At 37.5% G+C, this 16,949-nt stretch overlaps 1 protein-coding gene across 1 annotated transcript in view; it reads right to left on the bottom strand.

Moving 5' to 3' along the window:
- Positions 1 to 16,949, bottom strand: part of LOC150076295 (fat-like cadherin-related tumor suppressor homolog) — a 780,225-nt gene that overhangs the window by 518,226 nt on the left and 245,050 nt on the right. The window contains exon 8 of the mRNA XM_090387312.1: positions 5,294 to 5,457. Coding sequence (XP_090243438.1) covers positions 5,294 to 5,457 — 164 coding nt within the window. The remainder of the gene's footprint in view (positions 1 to 5,293; positions 5,458 to 16,949) is intronic.

The raw sequence follows: 16,949 nt of genomic DNA, 5'->3' as shown, positions 1-16,949 counted from the left end.
AGATGTGTACAGGTGTGAGCCTCATTACTGAGAGTTATCAGATAATGTTGATCAAGTAGTTTTTTAATGGTTTGTTCATGCTTGTCCAGATTATGGTTTCCCCACATCGGATGGTGCTGAGGTCTCCTAAGATGCAGCAGGGTTTGGGAAGTTGTATCACTAATTCTTTTAAGTCGGCATAGCTTATATTTTGGTTAGGTGGCAAGTATAATGAGACTATGGTTAAATAAAAGTTAATATTGACTCGTGCAGCAACTGCCTCAAGGTGTGTTTTTAGTAGGAGTGGCTTTGAGGGTATCAGGGTTGATGATCAGTGCGGCTCCCCTATGGGCAACATTGTTCAGATTTTGTGCAACACAATCTTGACAATGTATAATTTATTTCTGAAGGGAAACATTTATATTTGGTGTCAGATTGGTTTCCTGTAGGCAAAAGGCAATAGGGTCATATTGTGAAAGGAGATCTCAGATGTCAGATAAATTACTATGATAGCCTCTGCAATTCCACTGTAAGAAGTAAGCATTATTTGGGTTTAGTGGAACCCTTGACTTCTTTTCGAGGGACAAAAGGTTTACATTGCTCAAGTTTACCTTTCCCCTTCTTTGAGAAATAAGGTTTCCCTGTTTCTATATCCTCATTGATGAACAGTTCTAGAACCTGTTCGTCTTATTTAAATTGTCTTCTGGGTCCATGTATTCTGTTTGGTTTGAGTTAGGAGTGGTAGATACTGTGGTATTCTGCTATTGAATGGCATCTGAGTGTACTGTGATTGGCATATTTATGGCTTTGCTCTTGTTTGTTTTTTGTTTGAAGCATTGGTACTTGGAACAACAGTGACCTTGCCCATTCAGCTAGTGATTTACTTGGTGGTATAGTTACCTCTGTTTAAGTAGAAATTGATATATGTTTTGTGGTTATTGTGCATAAGTGGGCTTGTGACTATTTGGAACCTGTAGGGGATTTTTTAGCCTCTTGGTAAGTTACATTATGTTCAGTTTTGTACTGCCGTATCTTTTTTTCATGTTTCCAAAGGGAACATTCCTTGGAATATGCCGGATGTGCTTCTTTACAGTTAAGACAGATTGGTGTTGTGGCTGTGCAGTCACATGTGTGCAGTGGATCCACATGTGGCACAGGTAGCTACTCCTCTGCAGACTGTCTGTGAGTGCCCAAACTTCTGGCACTTATAGCAGCATAATGGGTTTGGGATGTACAGTTTAACTCGGCAGTTAAGATAGCTTGCTTTTATCACTGTTGGAGGCTTGGGGTTGTCAAAAGTAAGTATTATGTTCTGTGTAGGAACTATTATGCCATCTTTCTTTGTCATAATTCTTCTGACATTAATGATTCTTTGGTCGTGTAATTCTTGTTTTAGTTCTTCATCTGACACGTTCATGTGATGTCCCGTTCGGTGATGACACCTCGACATGTTCAAGGTAATGCTGTTGTTTGGTTTTTAGGAGCATTAGCAACTAAGGCCATATTGCTCCGGGGATGTGCGGTGGTCATTTCCTGACCTTTCCGCATTCTCCGTATTTGGTGGTCATGGGCTCGAATCCCGTGTGGTCTAATCAAGAAGCGTGTGCCAGGCACTGCTGCTCCTGCCCACCTGGCTACGGAGGCGTCACACATGTTCAAGGAAACGTGTGGTGAAATGCTGACAGAAGTTCCAAACATTTTTAGTGTTTTCAGTTGCTCAGACTGTCGAGCAGTGCCAACTTCAACTAGTAGGTATCCTGATCTTAGATGACGAACTGTCTTGGGAGTGCCTATTGTGCTTTCTAGGCATTTCTGCACTAGGAATGGAAACAGTTTTCCAATCAGTGCGTAGAATGGATGATTAGGAAAGTAGGAGTTTGGATTCTGTCTACATCAGTCTTTTGGCGTTTTGCAGTGACAGAACCAGACTCCTCTTGTTGTTGCCTTGTCAGCATTTCTTCAGTGTACCCAGTGGTTTTCTGGGTTTTGGGAACTGCTTGCTCCATTTCGACCTGGAATGGAGACCTTTTCCTCTCCAGGTTACCGGCCCTGCCAGGTGCAGGCAGGACCAGTGTCACCTTTGTGACCAAGTGGTAATGGATTAATGATAATATGCAAATAAAAGGGAAAAAAGAAAGAAGGTTACTTCTCCTCCTGATCAAGTAAAGTGATTTCTTTACTAAAGATTATTTAATCATTTGTTAGTGTAATGCTAAATAAAGAAGACAATTTTATTTATTCAAGAGAGTGCTAATTCACTGGCAAAAGACAATTAATCACAAAATCGCTTGGCACCTGGGGGCAAACAAGTGTGGAATGTGAAATTATTTACACTTTCGCAGGCCTTGCTCTGTTTAAAACTTGACTTAAATAATCCTCCTCACAAACTACCACCATATTGTGGTGAGATTTGAGTACCCCAGTGATCCGGAAAGCTATATCAGCAGGAATTTCAGCTCCTGGTAGAGCTATCCTAGTTGGGCAGTTCAGGTGAAACGACTGATGTCTTTGATCACAAGTGAGAATGAGTGGAACAAATTTGGTGTTCACTTGCATCATGCCCACATCCTTAGTCAAAATGACTGGAATCAATCCAAACGAAAGAGAAGTTCTGTCAGCAATTCCTCTAACGGTCAGTCATTGATCTGACAATGATGATGCAGTTCATTGATGTTCTGAGTGTTTCAGGATGCTAATACACCACCACTTCACTTCTTTCTTCATGTAAAAAATCCCCCCCCCCCCTCCATAAATTATTTGACCATCAAAAACTGTATTTTATATAACAGCATCATTTCCATAAACTGTAGCGAGCATTTAACATGTTTCTGCACCTGATTTTCAAAAAGTCTTGTCTGACAAATTTGATTGGATACTATGATGTGGTTACAAAGGAACTGGATGCAAAAAATAACTTTGATATCATATACTTGGATTTCATGAAAGCTTTTGACACTGTTGCACATGGAAGACTACTGTACAAATTGGAGCAGAATAGTATTAAGGGTAAGTTGCTACAATGGATAAAAGGGGGTTGAGTGGGAGAAGACAGAGAGGGGTAATCAATGGACGCTGCTCTTTGTGGACTAATGTTATTAGTGGAATGCCACAGGGTTCAGTGTTGGGTCCAGTGTTGTTTTTATATTTATCAATGATATTTGATACATCCAAGGTTTAATGTCCAAGTTCACAGATGATACAAAGATTGGCAGGGTTGTTAATGACAGTAATGGCAGTGTGCTACTGCAACAGGATCTCGAAAGTTTGGGCAGATGGGCTGAGAAGTGGCAACTGAAATTTAACATTTAAATATGCAAAGTACTGCATATGGATAGACATAATCCCACAGGAACATACCAACTGTGTGGCACTACACTGAGGGTGATAGAAAATGAAAAAGACCTGGGAGTAAATGTGCAGGCAGATATGAAGTTTTCTGAGCAATGCAGACAGGCTGCCAGGGCAGGTCATGAGGTCTGTCAATGATATACAAGAATTTTGCTAGCAGGGAAAATGAGGTTTGTTGTTTGTTTGTTATTTGGTTTTTAGGAGCATTAGCAACTAAGGCCATATTGCTCCGGGATATGCGGTGGTCATTCCCTGACCTTTCCGCATCCTCGTATTTGGTGGTGACGGGCTCGAACCCCGGTCTAATCCAGAAGCGTGTGCTACGTACTGCTGCTACTTCCCACCTGGCTACGCAGGTGCCGGAAAATGAGGTGATTATCCCCTTGTATAAGGGAATGGTCTGGCCACGCCTTGAATACTGCATACATGTATAAAGGCCTCATTTTAGGAAGGATGTACAGAGAAGGGCAACAAGATTGGAGAGGGGAATGGAGGGATCCTCTTACCAAGAGAGGCTTAAGTTCTGCAAATTGCAGCGGCTGGAGACTAGGCATCTGCGAGGTGATCTGATTGTGGTGTATAAGGCCTTGAATGGGTTGAGAACGCTGAATTCTGATGGGATTCTTCCACTTGCTCAGATTACAAACCTACGGGAGCATAAATTCAAATTGAGGAAAGACAGATGTAGAATAGATATGCAAAAAATTTGCCTTTATCCAGCAGATGGTTAATTGCTGGAACAAACTTCCATCTGTCATTGTGGAAGTTGATAGCTTAAATAAATTCAAGGAGGAACTGGACAAACATTTAGAGGGAATGGTTGTGTGAATTTTTTTCTTTATTTATTATATTTTTTTTATTATTTTTAATTTTTATTTATTTTTTATTTTTTTGGCTGATGCTACATAAGCTCATATACTTGCTTTCTTGCATCACATGCCTCTATTACTATTACAACAATATAAAATTTTTGCATGTTTCAAATTTCATTACACATGACAAATGAGAAAAAAAGCATTCACTGAAAACAACTTTCCACTAAACTGATATGTAACAAGTTAAAACTTGGGGAGTGCAAGTTCAAAAAGTTGCAAATCCTGTTTACAATCTTTTAGCTACCAGTATATGTTCAAAAATTATACGATTATTCACCAAGCTTTTTAACCAAACCTTATATGAAACTTGAGAAAGACGGCATGCTATTACTGGCATGATGGTTCAATATGTGCATATTGAACCATCTGCAGTTTAATGTAATGTTAATATCTGAATAATGTCTTTGTTATATGTGGCAACAACTTCTTCTGCTGAATAACACAATCTGAATTTCAAAATAATAGCCTGATCAAATAAATGCAATAGTTTCTTTAAGACAGAAACTTTAATAAGCTTACACATCAAAAATAAATTGGGTTTTTCCTTGTGAAAAATTTAAACTCCCTATTTTATAAGATACTTATAGAATACAATCAAAGAAACAGTTTCCAAGGGAGTTTTAACTTAAAATATTATTAGATGTTAGATTATTTAAATATTATTAAAAAAAGGTAGCAACATTTCTTAAATGACAATACTAGTAATAAAAACATGTGAGTGAAGAGTAACTCATAGGATGAAAGAACTTTTTGTGTGCTATTTTGATTGTTTTAATAATTTTTTGCTGTAACTCATTTTAAAGATTCTGGAAGCTTGTACTGGTATAAAATTAGCCTTACTTTTCACAAAAATCTCAAAAAAAAAAAAATAAAATAAATAAAATAAAATAAAGGAAAAGTGCTTCTTCTTTGAAAAAACTGCAACAATTTACAAAACTCATTCACAGAATGTAAAATTTAAAATGGTCCATTTTACATTCTATGCTTTGAATACGCAATAAAACATTTCAAGTAATAAACAAGTAATTTTATGATAGCTAGTTCAATGAAAAACTTACTTATATTTAGAAAATGGAAGAGATCAAAGTTACCTATTATATATACTATAAAAGAGTCTTTTGTCTTGATCGGCATCTGTAGCAGTAAGCTGAATAATTTCTGTACCCAAATGTACATTTTCAGAGATGTCAACTGTGTATGTTTGCTGAGAGAAAACTGGCTTGTGATCATTTACATCAATTACTTGTATATGGAGCTGCAAAATGGAATAATGATAATTTAATATTAAAAATAATGCAAAATAAATGCATGGCATATGAATTATTTTATTTTTATTTTGAAAGAAAAATAATACATAGTATACATTATTTTCTTTCAAAAAAGAAAAAAAGAACCAAACTAAATGCGGATCCCAATATCATTATTGTAAAGAAGAATAACTCAGAATTTCATTTTTTTTACCCCCAGTGTCCAAATTTAAAATTCTAAAATTGTGTGAATAATCTGACAGCACCTTAAGAATAAACAGAAATTTATTTATTAATTGTCTGAAAGGAGAAAGATACATGGTTTGCCTTTATTAGAAATTCAATGAAAATAAAAGACTGTTACACTTTGTGAAAATTTTGTTTTAAGATGTTTATTGAAGAATTAATTACATCAATCTATATTTAATACAGATTGGCTACATTTCAATGTTCTACTAAACCTCATCTTCAAGCCTCTGGGGGAAGTGAGATATAAAAAGAAACAAATTACACAACAGGTAATATAGAAGGTAAAATTATGTTAGCATATAATTGATATGTGATTTAATAAGAGCAATAAGTTTAAAGAAGCTTAAATCATGTCTTGAGAAGAAGACCAAGAATCCAATGCTAGTTCTTAGCCCACATCTAAAGATTACCAATGTAAAGGAATTAGGCTGGAGATGAAAACCATTCTCATCATTATTTCTTTGAATAAATTCCATATTGATACACTATGATCACTGTCACTTAAAGGTTTTTGTTTGAATCACAAGGGCTTTGTGGGCCAAATTATGCCTGTTCAGGATTTATTTAAGGCTTTTAATCCAAAATCCAAAAGATAGTTAGATATGGTCTATACGTATAGATGGAGACATTTCAAACTTTGAAACAATTCATCAAGATCTACATGATTTCCAAGAATATTGTTAGATTTAATAACCTGGAAGTTAGTAAGCTGAAGTTAATTTAAAAAGGTACCAGAATAATGATACAGTCAATGAGGATACTTATGACTGTTAGTCGGGTATGGATCAGTGAGTAAGCATCGTAAGAAAGACCAGCTCCCATAAATAAGAACTGCTCATGGCGCACCATAGACCTAGTCGCTTTTGTGCCAATAAAATCGAAATCCAACCAAACAGCCATAAGTAAGAACAGATGAGCAAGGTCAGGATGACTGATACACAGACTTGCCAGCACCGTCTGTTGAACCTGTAGCTTGATTTTCATATTTGTTCATTTTTAATCTACAGATGTTAATTATTAACCTGGGTTTGCCATAGTTAGGACCAGTGGTTTCTGCATGCTGTTTGTATAAGACTTTTTGTAGTCTGTTAGGGTACTGTACTTGGAAAGACTGTGGGCTGTCATTCAGCAAAGTAAGCTTTTTTGTTTCCAGAGATGGCCTGGGATCCAGCAGGCCATTCTCTCATCACTGCAAGAGAGTAACTATGAGTGGATGTTGTTAGTATACGATGTGAAGGGGAGAAATTACTTCTTAAGGTAGTGACTGCCATAAGAAGGCTGTATATATATATATAAATGGGTTTTCAATGTAACTCTTTAAAGGAAAAGTTTAAAGATTTACATAGAAAAGAGGTATACAGTAGATGAAATGGTTTCAGTGAAAGCAAGATTAATAAATTAGGAAATTAGGTTTGACAGATGCACCTAAAAGCGCAAAGCAGCATTAAATGATGCAACAGTATATGTAAGTTGAATTAATATTAAATTAAATTAAGTATGCATAAATGGATGTGAAAGTTACACAAGGTGCCAGTAGCTATAAGAATGAGGAAAGTGGAAAAAGAAGAGTAGTAGATCAGTGAAAGTGAAAGAATGTTAATATCCTAGAGGTTATATTGAATTAAGTAAATTATGGGCTGAATTGCCAAGCCAATATAAAGTGGGGGGGAACTGTAAAGTAAAATTAGTACAACAAAATACTAATAAAATGCAAATAATAATGAAAATAAAATGAAAATGGTATAGCTGTCATCAGATATGGGGGAGGGAACATTTTTAGTAAATGGTCTAATAGGTAATGCAAAAAATGCTTGATCTGATGTCAGCTGAAATAAATATTGATACATGATCAAGTATTTCATCAGGGTATTTCCTTGATATATTAGAACATTTACTAAAAATGTTCCCCCCATATCTGATGACAACTATACCATTTTCATTTTATATTTATTTGCATTTTATTAGTATTTAGTTGTACTAATTTTACTTTACAGTTCCCCCACTTTATATTGGCTTGGCAATTCAGACCATAATTTACTTAATTCATCATAACATGTAGGATATTAACATTATACACATTTATAGTTACTGACACCTTGTGTAACTTTCACATCCATTTATGCATACTTAATTTAATTTAATATTAATTCAACTTATATATATATATATACTGTATATATCAAAGCACGGGAGATAGACAGATCAGCAGCCCAATCTAATAGCACAGGATTCACTAGTTAAAATGCTGCATGGCCATCTAAAAGTACTATTACTTGGAGATACTTAGTACATGTTCAATCACTACTGATGATTAGATCAAGATTATTGTTGCCTCTCTACCATGGTGGTGTCGAATTCCCGAACTACTCCTCTCCACCCCGCGCACGCATGCACACACACAGTAAACCCTTGCTAATCCAGATTAATTGGAGAGAGAGAGGTCATCCAAATTAAGCAATAATCTGGATTACCTTAAAAGAACAAACACTTAGAACACAAATAAATGGAAAATTTAATAAATAAAATATAGATCAGCGTTTCTCAAACTGTGTCCCATGGAACACTAGTGTTCTGTGAGATGTGAACAAGTGTTCCGCGAAAAATCTTAATTAGCAATTAAAAAAATAAAATAGAATAAAAAATTTTGCATATTTATAGCATACACCACTTTTGTATCATTATAATATTTAACAATTTTTTTTCGGTCATTAATAGACTAACAATCAAATAGACCACGGAACACTTTATTTCGGCGGGCTTTGCAGAGAGAAGTATTGGTAGAAGTAATGACACCTACAAAAAAAGTAGCAATGTGGTGATCTACTATGCCATTCATATGTGATTTAGCTTGGAATACACGATTGAAGGAGAGGAGGAAGCAAACCGATATCATAACTAAACTCACTTCCTTGTATAATTTTTTTTTTGTTATTATTAATACTTTGAAATATTATTATTAAAATATGTGATCATGGATTGGTGGTCGAAAAAAGGAACTTTAAAACAAGAAGCAAAGTACTTCTAGTAGTGTAACTGTGGTCGATGAAAACAAACACAATATTGTCACACTTCAAAGTGAGAATGAACAATCACAGCCTTTTGTTCCCCAAAAACAGGAACCAACTAATAAAAGACCAAAACAGAAGTATAATAATAGTTATTTGAATTTCGGCTTTACATGTGTTGGTAATAAAGATGCTTCTGATGCACAGTGCGCCATATGTAATAAAATATTAGTGAAAAATTCTTTAGTTCCCGCTAAACTTGTGTTTCATAAGTGTTAGGTGAATATGTTGGATGTGAAAAGTGTTCCGTGACTAAAAAAGTTTGGGAAACGCTAATATAGATAGTGCTCATGAAAATAAATAAAAAAAATCACTGTAGAGTTTATTTAAAAACTATAAAAAGACAATACATATACCTATCGATAGATGGATAAATGTATTGCCTTTTTATACATTTATCAGGTGGTGCTGGTGCCGCATTCCAATGCCACTTGATCGTTGCTGTGAATACTACTTAAATACATCTTCTTCCAGCAACATTTCTTTTAGCTTTTTAATGTTGTCTGTCTGTCTCTGTCTATTTGATACACTGCTTTTATCACTTCCCATATCGAATTTTAAAGAAAACACCTTTATAGATTCTTTTTGTTTTTTTTAATATCTGACGCAGTCTATTGGCCAATACCAAATTCTTCAGCATTTTATTTTTTTTTTTTTCAGGAACACAATTTTCAAGTTGTTCTAAAACTTTGAGCTCATTAATGATAGTTACAGCATCATGTTTTCTTTATTCAACTTTTCAATTCTTTAGAATTCATAATTACAGAAAATATGTTAACTTATGTACGTATAAAGAAGTAGGCAAATGAAGCAATATAACAATAACATCAGCCTGACTCAGAGTCAAGGATACCGAACAACGTGCAAGACAATGTATATCAAGTCTCTCTCTCTCTCTCTCTCTCTCTCTCTCTCGAATTTGAAAGCGTCTGCAATTCTACCTAGACACAATAGGAGGGAGTATATGATGAGAGCCTTGTCGATCAATTCGGCCCTGGAAAGATTATGCAAGGCTCAAGGGGTAGAATTTTTTTCTGCCTGGTCTGTACTTGTTAACAGGAGAGACTGCTTCAACAGGGATAGAAAGGGTGAGTGCTTCTACAGGGATAGAAAGATACACTTAAATAGAAAGGGTGCAAGAATATTTGCTGATGCTATCGAGGCAGGGTTAGGTGGGTCGGAAACCTGCTAGCTTGGGGGGATACAAGGACTAATAGATTAACAGTAGCCACTGGCAGAGGTGAAAGTGATTCTTACATTGCTACTATTGGAATGAGCAGAAGCCTGGAAAACAAGATGCAGGATGTTTCGGAGACTGCTGGGAGTCACTGCGGTACAAGTAAACACATGGGTTGTGTTAGGGTAGCTAAGAATAGGAACAGTTGCATGTACACCAATGCTAGGAGATTAGTAAATAAATTTGATGAATTTGAGGTATTGCTCAAAGCATCAAAGGGGGATATTGTTGGGATATCAGAGACATGGTGTCACACAGATATAAGAAATGCAGAACTGGAATTTGGGGAGTACAACATCTACAGAAAGTATAGACAGGATAGGAAGGGAGGAGGGGTTATGCTATTAGTTAAGAAACACATAAAATCCAAGGAAGTGAAGCCAGTCGACATCGCTGAACGGTGCAGTGTCAAGTCAGTTTGGTGTGACATAAGCATTGGGAGATCAAAATTGAGAGTAGGAGTGTGCTATAGGCCTAATGACTCTGATAAGTATAATAAGAAAATGTACAGGGAAATAGAGTGGGCCAGTAAATCAGAGAGTCTTATAATGAGGGATTTTAATTTCCCAGATATTGATTGGAATTTGTGGGTTGGTCATTCACACACTAGCAAGGCTTTTGTGGATTTATTGGATGATCGTTTTCTACATCAGCATGTTTGGGAGGCAACCAGAGGGAGTAATATATTTGATTTGATTATCAGTAGTGATTCTTCATGCATTAAGAATCTGCAGATAAAGGAACCACTAGGTGGCAGGGATCACAGTGTGCTGAAGTGGGATTTACTCAAAGAGGTAACTTCCATCAGAGGTAAAGGGAAAGGTTATTGCTTTCGTAACGGTGACTACGATGGTCTGAGACAGTATTTAAATTCTATACAGTGGGACCAACTGTATAGAATTTACCAACAGCAAAGTCAAAATGGGAAGCATTCAAAGAACTTATGTTGGAAGCTACTAGGCTTTACATACCAACTAAGAAATATTGTTCAAGGTTTAGGCCTAAATGGATGTCAGATGAACTAATGAGACATATGGCAGAGAAGAAAAATGCATGGGATACATGCAAATTAACACGTGACACAGACGTCTATGATAGATACAAGCTGATCTGTAACCAAGTTACAAAGGAAGTTAGGAAGGCGAAGGCAGATTACGAGAAATCTTTGGAAAGGAATGCAAAGAAAAACAGCAAAGAGTTCTTTACTTATGTAAACTCTAGAAGGAAGGGGATGAATCAGATTGGTCCACTTGATATCGATGATTCAACTGTTGATTATCCTGTTCAGGTAGCTAACAAATTAAATGAATATTTTGCATCGACATTCACACATGAGGAGTTATTCAGCGAGGGGAATAGCAGAGGTGTATTCAATTCTGGCAGTAAGCTAGATAATCTTGTAATAACTGAGAGTAAAGTGAAGGAGATATTGTTGAAGATAAACAGAAGAAAGGCACCTGGGGTGGATGGGATCTATCCAGTTATATTAAAGCTAGTCTGTAATCAGGTCACAAAGGAGGTTAGGCAGGCGAAGGCAGATTACAAGAAATCCTTGCCAAAAGATGCTAAGAAAAACAGCAAGGATTTCTTTACTTATATAAACTCTAAAAGGAAGGGGATGAATTTGATTGGTGCACTTGACATCGGTGGTTTGACTGTTGATGATCCTGCTCAGATAGCAAACAAACAGAATGAGTATTTTGCATCTACATTCACACATGAGGAATTATTAAGGTTTGAAAATGGCAGAAGGTTATCAAATTGTAGCAGGATACTTAATGATTTTGTAATAACTGAGAGAAAGTGGAGGAGAAATTGTTGAAGTTAAACATAAGAAAAGTACCTGGGGTGGATGGGATCTATCCAGTTACATTAAAGAAGGTGGCACAGCAACTAACTAAACCCTTAGCCATAATTATGAGAGCATCCTTGTACTCAGGGGAGGTTCCCGCGGACTGGAGATGTACAAATGTATCCCCGATTCACAAAGGGGGAACGAAGGGTGACACGGGTAATTACAGAGCAGTTAGTTTAACTGCTGTTCCGGGTAAAATAATGGAGTCACTGGTTAAAGATGCATTGAAGGATCATCTAGACAAGACTGCAGCAATAATTCAGACAGAGCATGGGTTTGTTAGGGGAAAGTCTTGTCTGACAAATTTCATAGGATATTATGATGTGGTTACAAAGGAACTGGATCCAAAAAATAATTTTGATATCATATATTTGGATTTCAGGAAAGCTTTTGACACTGCTGCTCATGAAAAACTATTGTACAAATTGGAGCAGAATGGTATTAAGGGTAAATTGTTACAATGGATAAAAGGATGGTTAAGTGGGAGAAGACAGAGGGTGGTAATCAATGGGTGCTGCTCTTCGTGGACTAATATTATTAGTGGAGTCCCACAGGGTTCGGTGTTGGGTCCACTGTTATTTTGTATATTTATCAATGATATTGATGAAGGCATATCAGGCTTAATGTCGAAGTTTCCAGATGATACAAAGGTTGGCAGGGTTGTTAATGACAGTAATACCAGTGTGCTAATGCACCAGGATCTAGATAATTTGGGCAGATGGGCTAAGAAGTGGCAATTGGAGTTTAACCTTGACAAATGCAAAGTACTGCATATGGATAGAAGTAAACCCAGAGAAACGTACCAACTGTGTGGTACTACACTTAAGGTGGTACAAAATGAAAAAGACCTGGGAGTAATTGTGCAGGCAGATATGAAGTTTTCTGTGCAATGCAGATAGGCTACCAGGGCAGGTCATGGGGTTTTGTCAATGATATATAGGAATTTTGCTAGCAGGGAAAAGGAGATGATTGTCCCTCTGTATAAGGCAATGGTCAGGCCACGACTTGAGTACTGCGTACAGGTCTGGAGGCCTCATTTTAGAAAGAATGTAGATTTGCTTGAGCGTGTACAGAGAATGACAACAAGATTGGTGAGGGGAATGAAGGGATCCTCTTACCAAGAGAGTCTAAGTTCTGCAAATTGCAGTGGCTGGAGACTAGGCACCTGCGCCGTGATCTGATTGAGGTGTATAAGGCCTTGAATGGGTTGAGCATGCTGAATTCTGATGGGATCCTTCCATTTGTTCAGATTACGAACCTAATGGGGCATAAATTCAAATTAAGAAAAGACAGATGTAGAACAGATGTGCGGAAATTTGTCTTTAACCAGCGGGTGGTTAATTGCTCGAACAAACTTCCATCTGTCTTTGTGGAAGTTGATAGGTTGAATAAATTTAATTAGGAACTGGACAGGAATTTGGAGGGAATGGTGTGATTTTTTTTTTTTTTTTGGCTGATGCTGCATAAGCTCATACACATGCTTTCTTGCATCACATGGCACTACTACTACTACTACTACAAGTAATTATAGACCTGTGAGTTTAACTTCTGTTCCAGGAAAATTAATGGAGGCACTGGTTAAAGAAGCACTGCAGGATCATCGAGACAAGACTTCAGTTATAGCTCGGACACAGCATGGTTTTGTTAAGGGGAAGTCTTGCCTGACCAATCTGGTTGGATACTATGATGCAGTCACAAAAGAACTGGATGCAGGGAATAACTGATATTATATACTTGGATCTTAGAAAGGCTTTTGATACTGTTGCACATGGAAGACTGCTGCACAAATTGGAGCAGTGTGGCATTGGAGGCAAATTGCTGCTATGGATAAAGGAGTGGATGAGGGGGAGAGGACAGAGAGTGATAATCAATGGACACTGCTCATCATGAACTAATGTTATTAGTGGAGTCCCTCAGGGTTCAGTGTTCGGTCCATTATTGTTTTCTGAATTTATAAATAATATTGATGATGGTATATCAAGCTTAATGTCCAAGTTTGCAGATGATACAAAGGTTGGCAGGTTTGTTAAAGATGCATCGCTGCTGCAACAGGATCTGGAAAGGTTGAGCAGATGGGCTGAGAGGTGGCAAATGAAGTTTAACATTGACAAATTTAAAGTACTACATATGGGAAACAGAAACCCCAGAGCAACGTATCAACTCTGTGGTACTACACTGACAGTGGTAGAGAATGAAAAGGACCTGGGGGTAATTGTGCAGGCAGATATGAAGTTCTCTGAGCAGTGAGGATGGGCTGAAAGAGTAGCTCATGGTGTCTTGTCAATGATATACAGGAATTTTTCTAGCAGGGATAAGGAGGTGATTATTCCCTTGTATAAGGGCAATGGTCAGGCAATGTCTTGAGTACTGTGTACAGGTCTGGAGGCCTCATTTCAAGAAGAATGTAGACCTGCTGGAACGAGTACAGAGAAGGGCAACAATATTAGTGAATGGACCAAAGGGTTGCTCTTACGAAGAAAGGCTTAAGTTTTGCAAATTACAGTGTCTGGAGACTAGACACCGACAAGGTGATCTGATTGAGGTGTATAAGGCCTTGAATTGGTTGAGCATGCTCAATGCTGATTGGATACTTCCTCTTGCTCAGAATAATCACCTGAGGGGGCATAAATTCAAATTGAGGAAAGACAGATGTAGGATAGATTGTGTGGAGATTTGCCTTTAGCCAGTGGGTGGTTGGTTGGTTGAACAGACTTCCCTTGTTGTGGAGGTTGATAGCCTAAATAAATTTAAGGCTCAGCTGGACAGGTATTTAGAACGAATGGAGGGGTGCAGTGGAATGTTTTTTTTTTTTTTTTTTTTTATGTAAACCCCAAACATGAGAGGTATTAGAACCTATAGTACTTAAGTACCGTGCTTGGTTTGGAGACTGAGAAGATGAAAGAAGATATTTGTTGACATTGGACTTGAACTTCTGTAGACTGTAGTTTTCAGGAAATACGTATGAAGGAAGGTTGTTCCTTAAAAACGGCAGTTGAATGAATAAATGAGGAAGATGAAAAGTTGGTTCTGTGAGTTTGAAGTTGGACAGTAAATGGATGTTGGCTGGTGGCGGCACGTGTTCGGACTGATTTGAAAGAGAGAACGGGAATTATAGAAGCCAATTCAGAAGAACAGTGCCCATGGAAGAATGTGTAAAAGAGGCATGCAGCAGAAACAGTACGTCTATGAGACAGTGAGCAGAGAGACTCTGTTAGAGATGAATCATTAATTAACCTAACTGCCCTCTTCTGAATGGAATCAAGAATCCTGAGAGAGGTTTTGGGGGCACCACCTGAGATGTGGGAACAATATTCCATGGCAGGGCGGATTTGCGATTTATACAGAGTGAGCAGCTGTTTGGAAGAAAAGTAATGCCGGGAGCGAAAGACAAAACCAAGTTTTTCAGATGCAGAGAAAGCAATATTTGTAATGTGCTTGTGCCAAGAGAGATTAGAAGTCAGGGTAATCCCCAAAAGAGATATATCATTTTGCCTAGAAATCGGAGTGTCACTAAAGATAAGCATAGGAGCAGAAGAATCCTTTTTGAGAGATATAAGACAAGACTGAGTTTTAGAAGGGTTGAAATAAACTAAGTTGTCTTTGCCCCACTGGAGAATTACCTGAAGATCGGAATTTAAGGAATTGGTAGCAGATTTTCGAGAAGTTGAAGCTGATTGAACAGGACAAGGTTTCTCAAAATGGAAAGTGGAATGCAATGTGCTATCATCGGCAAAACTATGGATAGGATTTCCAGTCAATGGAAGAAGGTCATTAATATACAAGAGGAAAAGAGTGGGAGAAAGAACTGAACCTTGGGGGACACCGGCATTAGTGGAGAAGTTAGAAGACAGAGAGCCATCTACCATCACCTTCAGTGAGCAATCAGAGAGAAAACTGGATAAACAATTACTAAAAACATTTGGCAAACCATAACATGAAAGCTTGTTTAGAAGACCTTTATGCCAAACACGATCGAAAGCCTTTGAGATATCAAGAGCAACTACTTATGTTTCACCGAACCTTTCCATCGAATTAGTCCATAAATGGGTAACATAAGCCAGAATATCACCAGTGGATCGACACTGACGGAATCCATACTGGCGATCGTTGATCAGACTGAAGGATTCTAGGTAGTTTAAGAGTTGGCGGTTAATTGCCATCTCCATTAATTTAGAAAGAGTAGAAGTAATTGCAATGGGACGATAATTGGATGGGAGAGATTTGTGACCCTTTTTAGGAACTGGCTGGATATGAGCAAATTTCCAAGCAGAAGGAAAAACACCTTTAGAATAAGAAAGTGAAAAAAGGCGGTAAACAATAGGAGTAAGTTCAGGAGCACAGATTTTGAGATCAAGTGGAGAAATACCATCGGGACCTCGAGCTTTCTTGGCATCAAGATTCATCAAAATTCTTCTGACATCCTTTTAATGGAATACCACATGAGGCATTGAATGGAGCATGTTGGGAATAGTGGGAGGTGTTTTACCAAGATCATTAATACATGAGCTGGAAGAAAAATGGGATGCTAGCAGGTCAGCTTTATCCTTGGCTGAAGTGACAACAGAACCATCTGGTTTGGACAGAGGTGGGAGCAGAGATGGGCAAAAGTTGCGGCCAATAGCTTTGGCAAGAGATCAGAATGCTCAACTACCATTAGGGCAAGAAGCAAGTTTTCTACTCTTAGCCTGTTGAAACTCTAGTTTGGATTGATTAATAACTGCTTTACAATTGTTGCGAGCTTTGGTGTAGGCAGAAAATGAAATTGGAGAATTAGAAACAAGCCAATTACGATATGCAACATTCTTCTCTTGAACAGCCTTAGCACATTTATTGGAAAACCAAGATTTATTTAAAGGACAAGATTTTAAAGCGGAGTGTGGGATAAAGGATTCCATTCCTGCAAGAATAATTTCACTGACACGATCTGAGCAAACGTTGACATCAGAAATTTTTAAACGGTAATCCGACCAAGGAAAAGAAGAAAAGAAGTCTCGCAGGTCATTCCATTTTGCATTCTTGTAATGCCGAACATGAGGTTGGGAATAGCCATGAGATAAAGGTTCCATTGGAGAAGAGACAATCAGCAAGTTGTGA

This window comes from Mastigoproctus giganteus, chromosome 13 (assembly GCF_048544385.1).
Source record: "Mastigoproctus giganteus isolate SK-2022 chromosome 13, ASM4854438v1, whole genome shotgun sequence".
In the NCBI taxonomy this organism is placed as follows: domain Eukaryota; kingdom Metazoa; phylum Arthropoda; class Arachnida; order Uropygi; family Thelyphonidae; genus Mastigoproctus; species Mastigoproctus giganteus.
The sequence above is the reverse complement of the archived record's forward strand: the minus strand, read 5'-3'. Positions and strand labels throughout refer to the sequence as shown.